This window comes from Theropithecus gelada, chromosome 2 (assembly GCF_003255815.1).
Source record: "Theropithecus gelada isolate Dixy chromosome 2, Tgel_1.0, whole genome shotgun sequence".
NCBI classification, from domain to species: domain Eukaryota; kingdom Metazoa; phylum Chordata; class Mammalia; order Primates; family Cercopithecidae; genus Theropithecus; species Theropithecus gelada.
In genome coordinates this window covers 135,519,340-135,542,614 of record NC_037669.1, presented here as the reverse complement: position 1 = coordinate 135,542,614, position 23,275 = coordinate 135,519,340, and the positions used below count along the sequence as shown (strand labels likewise).

At 38.1% G+C, this 23,275-nt stretch overlaps 2 protein-coding genes across 9 annotated transcripts in view; one reads left to right on the top strand and one right to left on the bottom strand.

The window, feature by feature from the left end:
* The window catches only part of KCNAB1 (potassium voltage-gated channel subfamily A member regulatory beta subunit 1), a 414,948-nt gene extending 412,547 nt beyond the window's left edge, over positions 1–2,401 (top strand). For all 5 annotated transcript variants that reach the window (XM_025374905.1, XM_025374902.1, XM_025374903.1 and 2 more), the window contains one exon: positions 961–2,401. In XM_025374905.1, coding sequence (XP_025230690.1) covers positions 961–1,050 — 90 coding nt within the window. In that variant the 3' untranslated portion in view covers positions 1,051–2,401. The remainder of the gene's footprint in view (positions 1–960) is intronic.
* A 28-nt stretch (positions 2,402–2,429) lies between these two features.
* On the bottom strand, positions 2,430–19,936 carry SSR3 (signal sequence receptor subunit 3). 4 transcript variants are annotated; one of them, XM_025374907.1, is made up of 5 exons: positions 19,208–19,936; positions 17,902–18,028; positions 12,839–12,975; positions 8,267–8,399; positions 2,430–7,218 (listed from the first exon to the last, which is right to left on the bottom strand). In XM_025374907.1, the coding sequence occupies exons 1-5, from the start codon at positions 19,338–19,340 to the stop codon at positions 7,152–7,154; spliced, it is 597 nt and encodes a 198-aa protein (XP_025230692.1). In that variant the 5' UTR covers positions 19,341–19,936; the 3' UTR covers positions 2,430–7,151. The 4 variants fall into 4 exon arrangements, with proteins under 4 accessions (XP_025230692.1, XP_025230694.1, XP_025230695.1 ...); XM_025374909.1 differs by having other exon boundaries at positions 8,253–8,398; positions 12,877–12,975; XM_025374910.1 differs by having other exon boundaries at positions 3,779–7,218; positions 8,267–8,398; positions 12,877–12,975; positions 18,987–19,349.
* Positions 19,937–23,275: the final 3,339 nt, after the last annotated feature.

Sequence of the window (23,275 nt, the reverse complement as noted above, 5' to 3'; positions counted from 1 at the left end):
GTTACTCAGTCTTGAAACCACCATCATCACCCAAAATGTCTCTCAGGTCTACTTTTCTTTTCTGCTCCACTGCCCTAGTTAAGGCCCTATTGCCCGGCTTGGATCGTAATACATACCTAACATCTGTGTCCCCTTTCAACCTCCTCCAACTCACCCTTCAAACCACCTCCAGGTGTCTGATGGGGTTACTCCTAGATCAGAAGTCCTGACGGGTTCCCCACTGCCTAAAGTGGGGATTCCATAAAATGGCATTTAAGGCCTTCCACACTCTTATCCCGTTCTTACCATCCATATCCTGTTTTACCATCCCCACAACTAATCACCGTACATTATCACTCCAGTTCATTTTTCCACGCTATTCCATCTGCCTGGGATGCCTGTTAAACCCCAGCCATCTTTCACCAGGGTTCAGACCACCAGTCAGAATAAATCTCTTCTTCGTCTCTAGACCTGTGCTATGCACTACCATAGTTCTAGCCACATGTGGCTACTGTGTGCGTGAAAGATGGCGAGTCCAAACAGAGATGTGCTTTAAGTGTAACATGTTCACAAGATGTGACTTAGTACCAAAAACAACTGTCAAGTATCTTTTCTATATTGATTACATGTTGGAATAATGTTTTGGACATAATGGAGTAAAAATGTGTATTTATTTCACTGTTCTTTTTAAGGTATCCAATAGAAAATTAAAAATTACAAATGTGGCTTGCATTATATTTCCACCGGATAGAGCTGCTCTATATTTCTATGAGCCTTCACTTATGCCTTTATGCCTTCATTTATGCAATCAACAAGGCCCCTGACCTCAAGGAGGTTACAATGTGATGGGGGGATGGTTATATTTCAGCTGTGGTTTGTGAAGATACACGATTCTAGATTAATTTGCTAAATATAGAGCACAAAAAAACGAATGATCAACACTGCTAACAATATCCTTTGTACTTCTCCCCCTGCTCTCAGGTTCTCCCAAAGATGACATCACATGTGGTAAATGAGATTGATAACATATTGCGCAACAAGCCCTACAGCAAGAAGGACTATAGATCATAAGGCAATGCATGAACCACAGAAGCTGCATGGTTAAAATAGCGGCCTGTGCCCAGTACAGAAAGGTGTTACTAACCAGTCATTTCAATCACTTAGCAGCTTGCTGCTCAACCTCTAGTGTCCCTCCCTGGATTCTCTGAGGTGTCTGCTGTCGCTACCACTGTGCACATCTGAAAACTCGCAACCAAGAAAATCCATTCTATTTTCTTATCTTGGACTGGAGTCACCTATTCTTGCATTGCTGTATACACCTCATGCTTATGCAATGGGAAGAATATGGGGGCCGGGGGGTGATGTATTACCTTCAGGCATTTGGTAACTCAAAGAAGGCTGTACAGATATATTTTTTCAAAAGAACAAAATCCACAGATGCAATGTGAGTTGCATAAGAAACAGAGTAGACAGACTAAATTCAGTGAAGGAAAGGAATTCAGAGATTTTTCTTAGGAAATAGATTCTTGTTAAGTAAATAGTTATTAAAAATATATCTCACTGCAAAAAAAAAAAAAAAAAAAAAAAAACCCAAAAAAAACCAGTATCTTCACTCAAAAGTCTTGCTTGGAAGAATAAGCAGAAAGAATTTTATATATATTTTTTTCTATTTTCACATTCATATTAACACGTTTTGTTCCATTTGTTGTTCAACAAAACTACAATTTCTGGGTATTTTGGCTTTATTACCTTTCAAATATTTACTGTTGCTTGGCCCCAAGAATGGCCTTGTACAACTTATCCAGAATGTCTATTAGGATTCTAATGTTATATCCACTTACAAGTAGTGACGGTAAAAGGATGAATACCCCAATCTTTAGTGACATTGCAGCTGATTTATAAAAGAGAGGGCTACACTGCTACGGAAACTTAGCTTTGAAGAAAATGCAATGTATCTGCAATTAGGTGTTCATTTGTTACTACATTTTATTAAAACCTGCTTCATACTGTCAACTGCTTGGAGGCACAATTTCTGCAAGTTTAAATATTTGAGCTTTAAAAATAAACATAATACATGCTCAGTTTTTTAAGTAAACCTGTAAAATACCCAGAAAGGCAAATGTTCATTGTTTAATTAGCACTGGGATTTTCAACATGTTTGGTATTTTTGAAGCGTTGTTAACATGAAAGTCAACCACTGGCTTTGTGAAAAAATGCTGTCACTATTCAGAATATGCTGGGTAAATTAACTTGCCTAGTGAAAAGCAAAATGTTAAAGAACTTCTGGTTATATAATATTATATGCACTAAACTATATGCATGAAAGTTCTTTGCATGGATTAATGGGGCTTACCCTTGTTGCACTCGAAATCTGAGGTATATCTAGCCCTGCCACTATTGGCTACTTACCCTCATTAATATCTGTAAAAAGAGAGAAAATATGTTTTTTGTTTTTGAAGGGGGTGGTGTGGAGGTGGCCCTTTAACTTTATTTGGATATCTGAGGATGTACAAAATTCTAATTTAATTTTCTGGTCAGCAACTTCCCCATACAGAAATCACTTGAGGTTTACAGAAGAATTGTAGTATCATTTTAAAATGTTATTTTCTGTCATTATTTCTAAATGTGTATTTCATGGTTAAATTCTAAATCTGAAAATGCTAGTGGGAGATATCAAGAAATTTTCTTTTTGATTACTAGTACCTGTATTCTAACAAAGTTTGAATTTTTTGCCCGAATATCAGAATGATGGAAATTGATCATTTTTTCAGTTGTTCATTGTGTATTCAATCCAGTGAAATGCTGTACGTATAGAGGAGCTGAGGTGCCGTCTAATGGGAAATGTGATTTATTTGCTTAGAGTAATAAAAGCCTTTTGTGCATTAAATCTCACAATAGATTTTATCTGATCTTTCATTTTAAGGCTTATGTATATTTCCCATATATGTAAAATATACACATATAAAATATATGTGGCCATAAAATAGGCAATAATCATCTAAATAAAAATTATATTGGCAGCTAAGCTGCACTGAATACTCAACAGAAATAGCAGTGATCAAAAGTCTGAGATTTAAATTGCAATCCAAACATTTTCTATCAATGGAGATTAACTACTGAAGATATCATTTCTCACTGAGTTTTAGAACACTCTGCACTAAGGTTAAGGCTTCATGAATTCACTTTTAAAAACTTGCAAATCAAAACCAAATACAAATATTATGGCTTAGCTGTGGGAACAGCCAGTTTTTTATATGCGAATCTGTCATGGTAAATATACTAGATAATGTATTTCAGTTACGTCCTTAGGAAAATTTCCACGCGCTCTAATTTTCTTTTCTCTTCCGAAAAGAATTCCCTGGCAGAGAATATATCATTCCAAAAGGTAACTTGGGTAGCAGCCATCCCTATATGGAAATCTCAGGCAAACTAGAAACCCTGTGTCTGGCTTCCCACTTTAAGAACTGTCACTTCATCTTCATGAAGAGACTGCCCAAGTCATTAGGCAGGTGTCAGAGCTTGAAGGAACCTTAGCAATCTGCAAAGCCATCCCTCTCACAAATGAGCAAAGCAGGCCTGGATAGATGAAAAAAACTTGCCCAAACTCACACACTGCTAGCTGATGGCAGAACCAGGCCTGGAACCCAAGTATTTTGTGTTCTATGTCAGGGCTCCTTTAGGTAGATTTTTTTTTTTTTTTTCTTGTAAAAGGCTTTAAAGTTTTATGCAGAAATTGTGAGAATGTTGAAGTTAAAAAACTTAAGTATTAATCCAAACTCAGAAATCAAACAGGGAAAAGTCAGCAAAGAGATATACTGAAAATTCATAAAGGCCAACGAGAAGTTAGTCTCTATCTTCCTGAAAATTTAAACCAAGACCCTCCTAGTCTTCTATTAATTCTTCTGCTTGGGAGTCCCAAGGAAGTGAAAGAGAATCCCTTAGAGCTCTAATACATACATCTATAAATTGGTTTTCTCCATAAATGACACATACATGTATCCTTCCATCCTGTCTCCACAAGCAGCAGTGACTGGCATGCACACTGAAAACAAAGGAAGACGGGAGGCAGAAAGGCACAGCAGGTACATACTGGCAGAGGCCTGATGTCTGCCCTTTATTGTAACCGCTCAATGCCTTTCATTGCCTCACATATATCTGATCGGTAACTACAAAGATGTGCATTTATGTGTGAGATATTAAAATGATGGTTACATGTATACCTATGTAACAAACCTGCATGATCAGCACATGTATCCCAGAACTTAAAGTAAAATTAAAAATAAAGCAATTTGAAAAGAAAAATGTTAATGTAATATAATAAAGATTATGTACTTCATCATAGGATTCTTATAAAGAAGTGTAGGGAAAAGACAAATTTCAAAAAGCAAAGTTGTTTAATCATACTTATTAAGCAAGACTTTTCACAAGAATTGAGTATAAATTCAATCTCTGTATTTCAGTGAACTTCAAACCTTGTTTCAAATTATCCTTTCCAAGTTTCAATAATATGCCAAATAAGACTACCAGTAAACTTTTATTGGTTAAGAATATCAATCCAAGGTTTTTAGTTAAGTTAAAATGGAGGAACTAAAAATAGGTACATGAAAATGTTGTAACATATTAGTGCTATTTATGAGTATGAGCAAAGGAATTTAATCAGTTTGAATCCCAGTTACAGATGAATCTTTTATTTCACGGGTGCTGGGTATGTGGTCTTTTTACGACAAAAATTCTACAGTATGGTTTCACTATCTAAGTCTGACTGAATGGGTCGCATCTCTGTGTGCCACACAGAACTTTTAGACGATGAGAGCAGTGGGGAAAAGGTTTTGCAATTCCTGACAATGAAGTACTCACACAGTAAATCCTTAACAAAAACTACTGAACTGTGAGTATATGCCTCATAATCTTATGCACAGAAATGTATCTATTAGTACAGAAAGTTGGAAAACATCAAGATTAAAAAGAGTGCTGTAGGAAAAATTCACAACAGGAAACAAATTTTGCTCACTTATTTTCCTACAAATCTTCAGTTTATTAATTCAAGAGAAACTATATTAGGAATATTAGGCTGATACCTCTATTTCACCACCTCATCTAAGCTACACTGTATTGTACCAAGAATGGTGGTGATTTTTTCCCCATCTATACAGGCACTGCCATCTAGTGGCAAGTTTTCACCAGCAATTTTAAAAGATAGTGGCCCAACTCTGGTAACAAATAGTAGACACTGATGGTTTGTCAAATAAGGAAATGCATTTATTTGATACACAAATTCCATGCCACCAGTCAAACTATGGTCTGGCTCTTTTTTTTTTTTTTTAATCAACAGTAAAGAAAAGTTTTTGGGTTTTTTTTGCTTCTTTTTTGAGATGGAGTCTCACCCTTGTCACCCAGGCTGGAGTGCAGTGGCAGGGTCTCGACTCTCTGCAACCTCCACCTCCCAGGTTAAAGCTTCTCCTGCCTCAGCCTTCTGAGTAGCTGAGATTACAGGCGCCTGCCACCACATCTGGTGTGTACAAAAATTAGTGTACAAAAAATACACTGATTTTTGTATTTTTCATAGAGATAGGGTTTCACCATGTTGGCCAGGAGTTCAAGAAAAGTTTTTTAAAAATAATAAACCTCCTAAGTGTTACCCTAACTGTACCTTGCAGTGAATGTGACTTCTCTAGTCACTCCACATTATCCAGTGATGGCAGCTAGATAATAATCCACCAAGGAAAAGTAAAGAATTGCAGACTTCTGGAAGCAATGATGAAATATAATTCTCAGTTGCAGAAAATGATCTGGGTCATTATGCAAATGTATTCCTGCCCATTTTTCTTCCAAGTTGTTGGATGGAGCCCAACACATCCAATAGCATGGGAAGTGGAAGTTAAACTCCTGATGGATAATTTTTATAAAATTATAAAGAAAACAACTAATAACACGTATGAAATTCACATTAAATTTAGAAGTGGATACTAAAGATTAGGACTGTATTTCCTTTGGGGTGCTGCTTGTAGGAAATTACTGAATGACAACTGCTGTCACCTGTGACTTCATAGCCTTTTAGCTGATATTGCTAAAGAGCTTCCCAAACTTTTTCAAGTCATGGCACACACAAGAAATATCTGTACATACACTGGTAAAAAAATGCAAGAGATTCCTCTCAGCTGGATCCCCAAGGGCTAAAGAGAGAAATATTTTACTCACAATCAATGGGAATCTGTGAACTAAAGAGTCAAATGTATGAAAGTCCTCATGGAAAAATGCTGACAAGCACTAAAATCACTGTAAATTCCTTGGAAAGTTCTCAGAATTGCAGAAGTTCAGAAAAATTACTTTGGTCTTTTACATGTCAATATTCAGGAAAGAGGTTCTCTCTCTTACTTAACATTCCTCCAGGGTGTGAGACCCTGGTCAAGGAAAACAATGATTCCTATGTCTTAGTAAGTCAAACCAACATGGCAGGGTCAAGCTGACCTCCCTGGCCACTCAGGGCCAAAGCCATACAGCGGAACAGTGTGTTCTTTAACCTCATAGGACAACTCTCATATGCCTGGGCACTATTTTTAGGTTACTACCTTGGCTGCCCTTCTTCTTTAAAAAAAAAAAAAACAAAACAAAACAGCAGAACTTTTCCACAAGTTTCTCTTCCTCAAGTTGGAAAACTGGAGAAATCATGTTTTTAATTTTGCGTTATTTCAGATCACAAATTCAAACACTTAAACATTAAGCTTCTGTTCAATCCCCTGGGAAGAGGATTCATTCGGATATTTATGGTTCAAAAGAAGCTGCAATATTGTGCTTGGAACACAGAGAACCAGTTATTAACTTCCTACTACTGTTATATAATAAATAATAACAGCTCGGCCCAGGTTACTGTGACCTCTGACAGATCAAGGAAACAAGTTATTTTCTCCTCTTGTGATTATAGCACATTGCAAGACATTTTTTTCCTTTTAATAAACGTCCTGGTACTCTGAGTTTCCCTTTCAATTCATTTAATTTCAACAATCTGTCAAAAACAGCCAATAAACAAATACTGAGTTACATTCTGCTGGGTTTTTTAAAGGCTCTAGACTATGAAAACATCTTGTGTGTCTCCCACCCTGACCACCCTGCAACTTTTCCATATACCACAGGCCACCCATAGACACAAAGCCAGGGGGTGAAGCTGACATGGTCTATTTGGAGCCAGTAGACAGGAGGGCGATGAGTCCTGATGAAGCACTTATGGACAAGATGTAGTTCCTGTAAGAAATTTAATGTTATGGAAAAATGAGTAACTCCAAATTAGTTTTTCGACAAAATAAAGAGCCCATCTCTTTGGAACGTACTGCTTCCTTCCTGACACTTGGTGTAATCATAATGATGTGCAGCCCCATTGTCTGCAAACACAATTTGCAAGACAGACAGAAGACCAAAAAGAAATGGAAAACATTCACGGGAAATGTGTTCCAATTTTAAAAAAACACTTAAGACAGAAACCTAGAACACACGATCGCAAAGAATAATCTGAATTCCATTTAACCTTCATGAAAAGAGCTGACCAAAGAACATGGGGAGAAAAGAGATTTGTTTTCCCTTTCCCCCCTAAGAGCAATGGAAAAATAAGTCTTCCCTGCGAATCAGTGTTTTGCTGCAGTTGGCTTGCAACAGCAAGGAGGTTCTAAAAGTTCAAAGCTACTCCCAGCCTCACAACTGTACAATTTTCAGCAAACCACTCCAGCATTCCCAAAAGGTACACGTTGGAGGGTATCTGGTATTTTATTACCTCATAATCACCAATTGTTAAAATCTTGGCTGCACATTCCTGGATAACAACTTTAATAAATTAATAAGAGAAGACTGATTCTTGCCCAAAAGCTCAATTTAACAGCATCTTGAAACACTATTATGATACACTGGAATTAACCTATTTAACTGCATTGGCCATCCACCCAACCCCCTGAGCCCAAAAATAACAGCAGATACAGGGGCTTATTATTTCAGAAGCTATCAAAAATGACAAGTTTGCTTTGGCTCTTTGGAGCTTTTTTTTTAAGTAGGCAAGGACACAGATTCCCATAGACTGCTTTGTAATACTTTATCATAAAGTCATAATTCATAAACTTAAAAGAATCTTAAACCAATAGCTGTTATTTTAAATGTCCAGAAAGTTACCTAAAGTCGGCACTATTTAATGGACTGACTCCCAGAGCAGCTTTTCTTTCCACTTAAAATATCTAGACAAGTCAGAACCAAAACCAACTACTGTTTCTAGACTTCTAAAAAAGATAATCAACCTTGAAAAGGATACACTGTAGGGTTGAAGTTCTTCAATATGAAGAAGGAAGCAACAATGACCACGACCAGGAACAGAGTGTTGTTATAGAAGATGGAAAATGTTGTAGCTTCATAATCAGCAACTTCATTCTTCTTCCACAAGATTCTAGAGACACAGAACCAAGTCAAACAAGCTTATAAATACGATTAAAAAAACAAAAAAAAACAAAACAAAAAAAACTTTAAGTAGCATATGGCTCTAGTTCATCATAAAACAAGTTTTTCCTTGAGTGTTCTAGGATAAGAATGTAATATTAAATTTAGTCAGAATTCTCCCCTTTCTTACACTGAAAAAAAAAAAATTTCCCTCTATGATAGTGAAGAAAACATCATACTGGTTATGTTACCAATTTTCCCAGGCAACTAGGGTTATGGAAGAAGGGACTCATTAATGGCAACTAGCATGTTTTCATCAGCAGCTAAGTCAAATGTCTTTCTCTTGGCCCTTACCTAAAACTCAGACTCCATGATTGGCAGCCTGTGGAGGTTCCTTGGCTATGCCTTGGGCTTGAGGCTTTCTACAGCCTACGAATATCAGACTTCAATATCACACCTACAGAAGACAATCCCAATGACAAAAACTACCTGTGGTCTCACAGAAGCAGGCTATTGTTAGCCATCTTCATTAATTCAAACAAAAAAGGCACTTAATCATTAGGAGGACTTTTTAATGTTTGTAAAATTCTTTTACTTTTTATTCTATTTTACTTGATCTGATAGTTTATCTTACTAATTTACTAGTATTTCATCCATGTTTTCTTTTATGCCTTCAAACAGGCAAAAGGAAGTTATAGGATGCCTGTGAATAAGGGAGCCTTTATTCTTGTTGGTTAATTAACTTTGTAAAGCAGTTTTTAAAAGGGTAGGTTGTGACCCATTAGTGGGATGTGAACTCAATTGAGTGGATCGAATGCCCACAGAAATTAATTGAGTGGGCTGAGACCAGCATTTTTAAAAAATGAAACAGGAAAGAATAGAAAAACAGCAGCAGCACATCACACAGAGCAGGATAATTATTGTTTTATGAAACATGTGCATGTGTCCACATGTGAGTTTATTTGGTCAAAAGGCAAAATACATATTTTTTACTGTAGGTCATTATCAAAAAGGTTGAAGGCCACTATTGTAGACACTTTGTCTCCTCAAAAGATAAACCTACTCTGGAGTCAGATGACACATCCCATCAACCCTAAGGACAACACTTTAAGTCACTGGTAACTGACACATTTTATTCACCATGTATACTAATCCAAAGACAACAGGTTTGGCTGTAAAGGAGCTAAATGAAGGCTAATAATTAACATCTTACGCTCATCATAAGAAATCTGTAGTCTCTAACACATGCCATATTACAGACACCATCAACTTAATAACTCTTCCATTTATTGTAAGTTTGGAGGAAGGGAAGGACATTACATTAAGTGCAGTCATCAACTATAAAACACCTTGTAATTTCATAGAAGTTTAAATGTAAGTTGTTAAAAATCATGAGTTGGAGTTCCAGGAAACATCATTCTAACACTGATCAGTGAGACCAGCCTAGTAAGATGCATAGTCTCAACATGGTTTAACACTAGAATGAACACTCAGGACAACTGCCTCCATTTTTAAGACTCTGGCATGAGATCCAGTGAAGGCAGGTTGCTTAAGTAGGTTATCAGCCTGACTTTACTCTAGATGATAAAATTATCTCACTTGCATCACAGTGCTTCTCCCTAACTTCTTTTCTGTCAAGCCCTAAATAAGAGTGATATGATTTGGCTCTGTGTCCCCACCCAAATCTCATCTTGAACTGTAATCCCCACATGTTGAGGGAGGGACCTGGTGGGAGGTGACTGGTTCATGGGTGTGGTTTCCCCCATGCCATTCTCATGACAGTGAGGGAGTTGTCACAAGATCTGATGGTTTAAAAATGGCAGTTTCCCCTGCGCTCACTCGCTCTCCTGCCACCTTGTGTAGAAGGCACTTGCTTCTCCTTTACCTTCTACCATGATTGTAAGTTTTTTGAGGCATCCCCAGCCACGCAGAACTGTGAGTCAATTAAACCTCTTTTATTTACAAATTACCCAGTCTCAGGTAGTATCTTTATAGCACTGTGAAAATGGACTAATACAAGAACCATTTTCAAAAAAGTTTTAATGAAAGAAGTGGCCCAATCCTTTAGATTTCCCTAGATCCCAATATGACCACATGTTAGTTACATCAGTGTATAAAGCCTGACAGCCTTTAGAAGTTTTTCTGAGTCCACTCATATCCTTTTTTTTTTGTTTCTGTTTTAAATTTAGGACCCCCAAATGCCCTCATTGCCAACGGTTCTGCCTAGTAGAAGACATTTTCTTCCTAGTAGGGAACCTGGTTTGGGAGAGCACTTCCCAATATCTTAAGGATGTTTTCAGGAAGAGCTTCCTACAAGAGAAAAGCTGAGACCAAGCAACAGTTACAATCAAATAATGTGAAATGACAGATCACCCATAAATCAAGAAGAAACCACACTCACACTCTGGAATGAATGTTAATGAATCTCACGTTCTCCTCTGCCTATTTCCATCCTTGGATAAATGAATATTTTGAAGTACTTTTAAGCGGCATGGAGTATATATTCCAAATGAATGTAGACAGAGCTTTGAGAAATACACATCTAAGCAAAGAAATGCTGATAAGCCTTCTCCTTACATCAAATCTCCTGGAATTCTTTCAGAGGGAAACAAACTAGATCTTAATGAGAGGCTCTGGTCCCAGTTATCAAGGGCAATCAATACAGTACAAACTGTATCCAGTATGGGTTTTACAGCCAAATTTCTGCCGATGAAAAGAGAAATTGTATAATGTTCTGATACTCTGCACTTATATATATCCATGAAACCTCCACCTCACCCCACTTTGAAATACCTAATCCGGCAAATGGCAAAGGTTTCATTCCCAATTTCAACTGATTCACTAGTAGTCACTACCTGAACACTAAACTGAAAAAGATTCCGAGACATGACCCAGGCTCAAGAACAAGTGCCAGACCAAATCTGTCCGAGACTGCAGTCGGCAGAGGAAACCCATTTACTATCCCTGACATAATTAATCACCGAAAACCTTTAAAACCTGTAACAAATGTTTTGAAATTTAGGTAACTATGCATACCCTAGTTTAAGAAACACCATTGTAATGAAAAATTCAACAAAAGGTTTTTTCTAAAACAGTGATCTAGATTCCCTAACCTTGAACCCTATGCAAAAAATATGCAACTGGAACACTATGCAGCCCGACCTCATTAAAGCTGCTCCATGCAGAAAGGCCTCCATTGTCGTAATACTGTGCCTTCAGTTTTATAAAGGAGCCATAAGACATAATCATTTTAATAATGTTTTGGTACCTTTCCAAAACCACTAGTAGAAGACATTGTTCATTAAGTTACTCAGTGTCCCTTAAATAAGGATCCACTTGAGAAAGTCTTTCCAAGATCCAGTGCCAGGAAAGTTTCTTTTCAGAAGGACTTGCATGCTGCTTCTCGTCAGACAATGAAAGCTATGTGACCTCAGATGCTTCCCCTGACACTTGGAAACCCACAACTAAGTTCAGTGCTCAGTTGCTGTAACTAGCTCTAAGGTACTTGCTCATCCACCTTTTCTTCCTTTTAAATGGTTTCTGTTCTTTAAAGTTGTGTTACTTGTTTTATATGCACTTTAAGAAAACCGTATTAAATGCAGAAAATATATTATATACACTAACACTGCAAGTTCACACAAAGTCTTTCTGGAGCAAAGTGAGGTAAAAAATATGTTCCAACAAAGCCCCTTCTTGATACTAAAGCTAAAGATCCAGGAAAACAGCGGACTCACAACAATTAAACTAAGTGGCAATTCTTCAGCACAAGTTGACTCAGGGACTTCTGCTACTCAGATGTTAAGATTGCTCAATAAGCCTTCTAAGAGCAGCTGGCAGAAAAAATCGGGACTAGGGGCTAACAAACGTGGCATAGAATTGGGCAAAAGGAGAAAAGTCCAGTTATTTTCTTTTTCCCAACCAATACAGATAACTAATTACTGGATATCCCTCGGGAAGCTCAGGAACAGAAATACCACCACATAGACATGTTAACACATAAACCCTTCAGACCCAGAGGGGTTAGGCGATATGTTCAAGGTTGCACACCTATTAACAGGCAAAGCCTGCTCTGTACAAAGCTCTGTTGCCTCCTCAATTCCAGCAGACAGTTACAAGTACAAGCTCTCAAGTCAGACTGCCTGTGTTCTTATCATGGGTCTACCATGTACTAATTCAGGACCTTGGGCAAGTTACCCAAGCTTTCTGTACCTTTGTTGCCTCAGGTATAAAAAGGAGATAAAAATAGTACCTACTTCACAGGGCTCTTTACTGAAATAAATCAACTATTGTATAGCACAGATAAAAGTAGCCGGTTGTAATAAAAACTCTAAACATCAGCTATTACTATTTCCATTACTACTACTACTACAATTCCAAAATTTACCTCAGACAATTCCAAAATCCACATTCTTTAAGCAAAAATTAAAAAAAATTTTATTCAAAAAGTATCCCCTTTTATGATGACCATACTTTAAATAGGAGTCAAACCTTTCATCTTTCTCCTTCCGAGACATCTTTCTATTATCAGCTTCAGAAAGTTTTCGAGTCACTTCTTTGGAAACAGCATCCTCCCTCTTCTGTGCTACTCTGGAAGAAAAAAAGAAAAAGTTTCCATATGCTACAGAGGTGAACATCACACTCTCTCAGAAACACTCTGTACTCCTATTTCGTATTGGCAACAGAATGATATTTCACATTTCAAGAAAAGAAGCTGAGCAGAAAGTCCAAGTTTATTACACTGCACTAGCCAAAAGTTCAAGAAATGTCCAAGATGTGGTTAATTTATGAGTGACATGTTTTGATTTCTGCTTAAAAAGAAGAATTTTCCAAAGTTTGGGAATTAATGTGGTTAATAAAGTCAAATGCTATTAACACAATTTAGTTAAGAATCATTTTAATTACATTTTGTTTTAATCTGTCATCTAACTGTTCAACAAATAAATTTCATAAGGCATTAGTATATGATGTATTATTTCAATTCCAAGTACATAACAGGAATGAAAACTAGGCTTAAACAAAGAGGAAATAACAGCTGTAATATCTTAAAGTAATTATTCTAACTTTACTCCAAAGGACGATTTAAGCTAGGTGTGATGGACAGAAAGCCCCAGGTCACTCAAGGCAGGAGTTTTCAACCCTTCTTCAACTACAAGGGTGTCTGGGATACAAGTGAAGCACAAATTACAACTGATTTTACCTGTGTCTCCATGTTTAGCTCTCTCACTCAAGAATTGAGTTAGAATTGACATTGTTATTAATAAAAAGAAAACATTTAGTCAGTTTCTAATAATGTATTTTTTAAAAGGTTTACAAAGTTACTTTTTAAACCTCGTTACCCCACACAAATTGGTAACTGGAAAGAGGAAAATATAGTTCTTTAAAAAAACAAACAAAAAAAAATCACACAATAAGAGGAAATCAATTCTGAAACCTAAAGAAAAAGGCTGCTAAGGGGGCAGACAGCTGTCTTTTTACGAGACACTTTAGGACACTAAAATGAACTTTTTACTTCAAAGATCCAAATTCCTTTGATTCATTATGTAAAAACTATCTTTTCATATGCTTCTTGCATTTCTGAGACACTCAGCTCCAAAGGCAGATTCTTCTCTCTGAACCTCTTTAGCAGACCAGGCACTAAATATGTTTCTTCATGAGAACAGATGATGAGAACAGGAAAAATAAGAAAAATTAAAAAAAATAAATGTGTTTCCTGAACTTGACATCAGACTACTTTTTTTTTTTTTCTACAAAAGACCAACGGAAAAGAAATGGACAGTTTACTGCAGAAACCTTTCTTAGCTTAACATAAAAATATACACACACACCCCAACTATCAAGGTGTTAGGACACAGGAATAAACTACTGCATTTTCAAAACAGTTGGTTATCACTATGTGTCTTTAGGATGAACAGTCAACCGATTATCCACATGACAAATCCTCATGAAGACATTACACCAGATAACTAAGCAATTTCTCTTCTAGGTCTAGAATTTTATCCTCACCTACCAGGGGCATAACAACCACACTGCAGGTTTACTGCAACTTAAGAGGAAGCCCTCCCCTCTGTCTTAGAGCTCTCAGAAAATAAACCTCACTCGGTGCTGAATACTGTAAAACAAAATAGAAGTCACGCTAGTGACCTAGCACTCAGTCAACTGAGATAACCCATAAAATCAATTGTATTTTTCTTCCTTTACTCTTTCACATCAGTATGTCAGAACACTTCCAAAATTAAAGATAAAAAAAGACACTACCTGATTTCTTAAAATAAAAACATCTTTGCAAACATCGTTTAAATTATGCCACCTTAAAAAACAAAAACAACTTCTAAGGGCTCTCTTAGTCCCAACCTCTTCAACCCTGCACATAAACATTTATTATGTGCCAGACTGTATGCTTAACATGTCACATGTATGATCATAATGAATCCTCACCACCCTCTGAGATTCCATTAGCATCCCCAATTTATAGCTGAGGAATCTGAAGTCTACATAGGGAAAACTATGCCCACGGCCATACATTTAAGAGTGGCAGAGCTGGCACTGGAACCCAGACTGTCAACTCTGAAGCCATCTTCTTTCTACAGCCAACATCTACCCACACTCAGTATCTTGTGGGATCTTTGAACCTTAACCATCTTGCAAATCTGTAGGAGTTTCAAAGTCAGTAGCATATTTAATATAAAGTGAAAACTATGACTAAAAAAAAAATCTCTACTCTGAGTCTATTAAGTCAGTAAGTCAGTGAAATTTTACTGAACTAAATGTACCATTAACTGTTTTAAGGGGTATAAAATAAGATATGGCGGGTGTCTTCAAGAAGCCTAAAGTAGAAATGAGAAGGTAAAAAGAACATGACTTTGATTCTAAAGAGATGAATGAAAAATGATATGAAGAACAAGTAAAAAATGTAAGTCTCAAAGGGACTGAGTTCCAAGAGTATTACAAAGAATGGGTCATACAAGATGCCCACTTGCGAGGGCTTCCCGATGCACAAATGGCCACGCCTCACAAGAAACAGTCCCATACAGTGGAGGCCCACATGAGCTGAATCCTGGAATGGCAGTTGGTTGAGGGGCTGCCAAGCAGAAAGATAACAAAGATAACCCAATTTCTCTGCTGGTCCATCAGAACGGCTGCCCCCAAACCTGAGCTCCTTTGTGTCCAGAACAATAGGAAGGAAACTGTGAAGGCCACTTCAGCCGCTGAGGCCATTCTGGGCCATTTCTTAAAATAAATCCCTGTTAACTGAGATCATCTCAACATGTTTCTATTCCTCATTCTCCGAAAGAGTCTAACACAGGGACAACAAAGCAAAGGAATGATCAAAGTCAGGAAGGGTTTCTCTGGAAAAGATTCCTAGGTCTCAAAATAAAACACAGGTAAGAATGGAAAGGAAGTAAGTTAATCCTAAATGGGGGAGGGCACAAGATATGGTCAAAGGATGATGTGAGGGCGAGGCAGAAGAGTTAAAGCCTAATTCTGAAAGATGAGGCCAGACTCATAGGAAGGAAGCAGATGACTTGCATTCCAGAGGTCTAGAATTTGGCTTTAATACATTTTAAAAAAAAGAGGCCATGGCTGGACGTGGCAGCTCACACCTGTAATCCTAGCACTTTGGGAGACCGAGGCAGATGGATCACTTGAGCCCTCAGAAGTTCAAGACCAGCCTGGGCAACATGGTAAAACTCCATCTCTACAAAACATACAAAAATTAGCCAGGCGTGGTAGTAGTGCGTGCCTGTAGTCCCAGCTATTTGGGAGGCTGATGTGAGAGGATCGCTTGATCCCAGGAGGCAGAGGTTGCAGTAAGCCAAGATTGGGCCACTGCACTCCAGCCTGGGCAACAGAGTGAGACTCTTGTCTCAAAAAAAAAAAAAAAAGCCATGATGAGTTATCAGAATGACATGATAAAAATGATGTCACATAAGGAGAAATACATACTCTTCATTCAATAAAACAAGGGAAATACCTGCACTTCATATGGATGCTCTAAGGATTACATAGGGTAATGTGCTTTATATAGTGCATGGCAGGGTGGGCCCTAAACTTGTTTTAAAAGACCAGATGGAGGCTGTTACAGCAATATGAGTATAAACAGTGTCCAAACTAGAGTGAGAACTATGGATGAAAAGATAATGCACATACAAAGTATGTCCACACTTCAAGTCTCAGTGAAATTCCAATTGCCTTTAAGAAATTACTTCCAAAGCAATATGGCACCTAGATGGCCCCATGAAGGAAGGAGGGAAATAATCCTGCTATCCCTACCCAAGTATCACAGTTTACATGAAAGCAACATCAAAGGGCGTCAATTAAACAATAATTTATACCACTTCCAATGAGACAATGAGGACCATGACACTGAGAAATAATAAATGTTACCATCTTTCCTAAGTCTAGATGCTCCTGCATTTTAACCTCTATGAAACTAGAATATTTAATTGCTTATAATTAATGTTTAAATTTACAGTGGTGAGGCTTGTTTTCTTCTCTAAAAGCTGTATTTTACAACATGTGTGATCTTAGAATATGTTAATCCTTTACATTTTATACACTTGTATGAAAACAAATGTAATTAGCATTGAAAATGACAGAGAGTTTAATTTTTTAAAAAAGTAATAAAACAAAAAGACCAGCCTGGTCAACGTGGCCTGTCTCAACAAAAAAATTAGCTGGGCATGGTAGCCTGCACCTGTAGTCCCAGCTACTTGGGAGGCTGAGGTGGGAGGATCGCTTGAGCCTGGGAAGGTTGAGGCTGCAGTGAGCCATGATCATGCCACTGCACTGCAGCCTGGGCAACAGAGCTAGACCTTATCTCAAAAAATAATAATGCAGCACTTTGGGAGGCTGAGACGGGGGAATCACTAGGTCAGGAGATCGAGACCATCCTTGGCTAACATGGTGAAACCCCGTCTCTACTAAAAAATACAAAAACTAGCCGGGCGAGGTGGCGGCTGTAGTCCCAGCTACTCGGGAGGCTAAGGCAGGAGAATGGCGTAAACCCGGGAGGCGGAGCTTGCAGTGGGCTGAGATCCGGCCACTGCACTCCAGCCTGGGCGACACAGCGAAATGCAGTCTCAAAAAAAAAAAAATAATAATAATAATAATAATAATAATAATAATAATGACAAAAAGATCATTTCTTTAACTTCCAAAAACAATATGTGAAGAGCCCAGAACAATTCTCTCCATAAAGAATTACATTTAGCTTTTGAAATGTTAATTTACTTGGTGGGTTTGTTTCTCCGATGAACCTCCTATTAAGGCTTGGGCTTAAGTGTTCTAATTCCACCCTCAAAATCTTCTGTAGCCATGTCAGAATGATCGTCTCCACTTCAGTTAGTTAATAATTCTTCCTAGCATCAATGTTCCTTTCCCCCAAAATATATATATTAATACATAGATATCTCAAATTAATGCTTATTAAAACCAACACACACAAACGATCTGTAAGAAGACATATAAAAATACAACACGTAGTACGTAGTTTCACTTGAAAAACATACTTACTTGTGCTTGAGAACAAATTTCACATTCTTGTATGCAAAGGCTACCAAATATGTGCTTACTAGGGTCATCACACTATACAAAACAGCAGACTGAATAAGATCCATATGCCATATTCTCCAGTATAACCCTGAATTAAAATAAAAGGGGGAAAGTACAAAAAGAAACAAAACATTACAACCCCATAACAAAAGCCTGCGAAATTATTTAAAGCTAAGCCTGGTAAAATACTAGGTTAATAGTTATGCAATCAATACAGTATCTGAGGATCTTCAGAAGTGAGATAACCAGTTAACAGTATAGTCTCAAGCCTTCCAGTTCAGAACATTTGAAAAACATCACCTTCCTATTACTAGTTCAGATGAGATTTCTGCTTCTAAAATGAGAACAAACTCTGGCTCAACGTAATCACAAGTCAGACTTCAAATTTCATTCATCAGGGTACTAGCATGCTAAATACAGGCCATTCCAAAATGCCACGTGCAGTCCCAAGCCATAGTTTCCTTGCTGACGTGGCTGTTATCAGAACTCCAAGCAGTGCTGTCAAATGAGTGAGACATAATATGGCTTCACATCACGTTAATTGCACGCTGGGTTGTATAAGGACAAAAGAGAAAAATACATTTGGTTTTAAATGCCCCAACAACAGTGCAGCAAAAGACAAGAGTTCTGGAACCTTGAGCTCTACTAAAAACAACATTGTGCAAGTCTGCACTTTCCCAACCCAGTGAGAATTCTAGAATTGGTACAGTGGGATTATTTAAAAAGTCTAAACAAGGTAGATCCCCAACCCCTGGCACTTCAATTTCTCTCTTTCTGCAAAAACCAGGAAAATTATGCAGTGGTGTAAAGTAGCTCACGTAAAGATGGACTTCTAATTCAGTGGGTTACTTCATGGGTATCTCACCTAATTAATTTATCCAAAATAAGTAATAACGTAAGTTTAAAATTTCGTAACGGCAAGCAACAGTTGTATGGAAAAGAGCAGCAGGCAGTATGCTTGAGTGTGTTTAAATACAGATTCGGGGCCGCCACCCCAGAACTAGTTAACCACCTTCTCCGGGGGTGAAGCTCGGGAACGTGCGTACTTTTAACAAGTGACCTCCCGGAGTGCTTTAACAGGACAATCCCAGGCGACAACGCCGTGCCCAAAGAAGAGGCTCTGTGCCTCCCCGAGCTCAGGGGAGCTGGAGAGATCGCAGACCCCCGGCCGGCACCCGCGCCTGGCCTGCTTGCTGGGTCCTGCCACGTCCCCGCCCAGCCCGACCCGCCCGCGGCCTCCCAAACCAGCCTCGCTCCCAGCACTCACAGATGGGGATGGCTGACACGATGAACGCGTTCCCGAAGAAGAGCGCGGAGGACTTGGCCGAGAGATTGCGGCTGAAATCCTGCAGGAGCAGGTCCTCTTCGGACTGCTGTTTGGAGCTGCCTTTGGGAGCCATGGCGGAGCAGGAGGCTAGAACTTGGAAGGTAGAGCCGGCCGCCAAGGCGGGCAAAGGCCCCTGACTCCGCCCCTGCGGCCGCCGTATCCGCTAACGACCCGTCAGCGCGGCGCGCGGAGGCGGGACCCGGCTTGGCGGAGAGCAAGCTTCCCCAGGAATGGCCAACCTGGCGCCGCTAGCTAGGATTCCGGGCGTGATTGGGCGAGCGGACCAGACTTCCGGATTCCTGCAAAGCCACGTGACCCGTCCACCTCGAGGAGAGAGAAGGGATTTGTAGTTTAGTGGGTGCTTTATAAAAAAATTGACAAAACTTTATTTATATTCCACTTCAGAGCTGATGACAGAGTCATGAGTTCTCAGTTCTTCAGAATTCCAAAATTAAAAGCTCTTCTGGCCCCACGCCATTAGTGACCTCTGTACGTGCCCAGGACTGAGTACATTGAAGGAGAAAGAAGAGAAAGGTATAGCTAACTCATGTAAAATCCCTTCTCCTTTACACATCCTTTATTTCACCAAATACCTTGAAGAATCTTATGACGTGCGCTTCATTACCGCCACTGCAGATGAAGAGCCTGAGGGTGGTAGATCTGCGGTGTGGCTCTCCAAGGTGTGGGCTCTTTTCACTAAACAGTAGGCCACCTCTGTAGGAAGAAAATGGGACTCTTGTTTTTGAGAAACTCATGATCTTACTGATGAAGGTAATATTTAATATATGTCTGATACACTTACAAGTTACTTATTATTTTATTTCAAATAAACGTATAGAGTTTTGTGGCTTCCAAAGCCATGCTAAATAAAACATAATACTAAGAACAGGTTGGCTAGGCAGGACTCCTTCTCTGAAGCTCAGAAAGATTTAAGTATGCCTATTAAAACAGCTGGATTCCATTTTTAACTCAACACATTATCTTTTATTCAAAAAAAAAAAAATTCCACCACATCACTCCCAGCAAATGCTGCTTTTCATTACTGAGAACACGCCAGTGCATTAGGCACAACTTCCTCAACCTCCAGCCTCCTTATCAACAGTTTTGTAGATACCTTTCTTCCTCACAGTATTCAAATTGTAATCTACCTCCACAGCTTCCTATTACTAGTCCTAATTGAGCTTTTGTCTTCAATATTTTCCAATCTATTCTCTATACAGGTACCAGAGTGAGTTTTCCTGAAATATAAATCCTTCCATTATCTACTGCAAGTATTCCTTAATGCCAGAAGTTTTCATTAATTCACCACAAAATGAAAAAGAAAACAGACCATCTATTGAATTTTTCACAAAATCAAAAGTATTCATTTTTAAATATCTGGGTTTATGTCTTTTTTGATGTTAAAAATGCTCTTTATTACATGGTAGTGATAGAAAAAGAAAGTATTATTTTTCTCTTACAACATACTCCTCCCCCAGTTTTTCCTATCTCAGTTGCATTCTTTTAAACCTATTTGCTCTGGTTAAAATGGTGGGTTTCAACACTAATTATTTTTTTCCTTCTCCATCTGTGACCAATTCATAAATAAAACTTTTTGGATCTGTCTCTATAACTAGATTTTCTTCTGCCTATTTATAAACAAACAAAGGATATAAAAAGAAGATAAAAGATAAAAATCAGAGGCTGGGCACAGTGGCTCATGCCTGTAATTCCAGCACTTTGGGCGACCAAGGTGGATGGATCACAAGGTCAAGAGATCGAGACCATCCTGGCCAACATGGTGAAACCTCGTCTCTACTAAAAATACGAAAATTAGCCTGTCATGGTGGTGCACACCTGTAGTCCCCAGGTACTCAGGAGGCTGAGGCAGGAGAATCACTTGAACCCGGGAGACGGAGGTTGCAGTGAGCCAAGATCACGCCGCTACACTCCAACTCCAGCCTGGCAACAGAGCAAGACTCCATCAAAAAAAAAAAAAAAAGAAAAAACTCAGAAAACTAAAAGATCCAAAGAGACAACAATCATCTTTCTTTTAAAAGAAGAAAAGAAGAAACAATAATTATGAGATTAAAAAGAATTATGCCTGAGAAAAATATTTTAACAACTAAAATAGGAAAGATAAAAGTTTGAAATGTTGAGTGGATATAAATGTTACAATTGATATAATAAAAGAACTCGTAGAAAAAAATTAATACGTTTTTTAAAGCTACAGATAACTATAAACAGAAGATAATCTAAAATAGGAGTTTTAAATTACTTTCCTAGGGGTAAATTAGAGAAATATGATAGTGTATAATACTTATGATACAACATTTTTTGTAATGGCAACAATTACAGTTATGAAGGTAGCACTCTTGGAGTACTGAAGCAGTGTTTTCTTGCACCAGAGCTACCTAGTTCCCTTTGAAAAGCAAGCAGCAAGACCTAAGGATCACTTGTATGTGGCATATATAGCTGTGGCACACTGGACAAGCAGGGTATACAATGTGCTAAGAAACAGAAAGAGAAGTGGGTAATAAATTCTACCCAAGCAAAGATCTACAATATATTTTGCCCATTTCAACACAGCTTAACTCTAAAGGAATCAAATGCACTTGATTCCATACCAGTCTGAGTCTAATCTATGAATTTCAGGCTTAACATTTCTATTATATCACTTTGTTCTTTCCAGATTGGAGGAAAAACCCAAGTAATAATATTTATTGCTGTCAGGTATATGGTAAGAGATTACTGATGACTTTGTGAAAGAAAATCTGGCATGCTAAAAATTAACATATTTTTCTGTGTCAGACACTGCAAGTTGCCTAGCCAATATAGAAAGCCGCTGCTAGCTTTTCACTAGGACCTTCAAAGAATAACAAATGGATCATCCAGGGCTACTGTCGGGAGGGGAAAAAAAAAAAAAAAAAAGAAAAAAACTCCTCTGTTTTAAAGCCTACTTGAAATGCAAATCTCATGATGGGAATAATTGTAAAGGAGATGGAACACTTATATTAGTCCCTAAGTATAATGTTTTAAAGTATCACCTGTAAAATGATTTACTCAGCCAGACTACATATTTCAGCCACTGATATTTGACTAATTCATTAGTTCATGTACTCATTCAGCAAATATTTATTGAGAAGCTACTACATGAAAAGTGCTGTCCAAAACCTGTGAAAGTATCCAAATAATAATCATGATTATTTTGATTATAATAACCAACATGAATTGAGTCTTTGTTATATGTCCAACTCTGTGCTTTGTCCTTCACACATATTGTCTGAGTCATCCCTACAGCAACCCTAGGAGGTATATGTTTTTGCTATCCCCATTTGTCAGATGAAGAAACTGAGACTCAGATTAGTGAAATAACTCATTTAGATTCCACAGCCAGTAAATGGTGGAGTCAAGTTATGAACCCAAGCAATATGATTCCAGGATGCATGCTCTTAACCACAAATGAATTCTGGTCTCCTCCATGCAGTGGAATCTCTGATTCTGCATGCCTGCTCACAAAAGCCCTATATTGAGCAAGCAGCCAAAAGCAGTTTCTTATGCACCAATTATCAGGCATAGTCCTGTCACATTACAGCTCTCCCTAGTGTATTTTTGGACAGATAGGATAATAGGCAAACCTTGGTGAGCAGGCCTGGGCTCTCCATACCTGATTCTCTGTCTCGGGGAGTTTGAAAATGAAACCCCAGAAAAAAGAAACAGTTAATAGATATATACAGAATAAGGGAAGCAAACTGAGAAGAGGTGGAAAGCATAAATCGTAACTCCCCAGCAGCCATAAATTAGAAAAGGGAAAATTAGAGAGATGCTCAAAGGGCCTTCGGGCTTCCTTATTTCTCTCTCTAGACTTGAAAGAAACCCCCATTACCTACAATAAAGCTAAAATACTCATTCAAAAAATGAAAGCAAAACAGATCTGGAATCTATTAAAATAAATAATATAAACAACTTCTACATGTAAATGAACATCTAGATGAATAACTGTACTCAGCATAATTTGTTAATTTATAA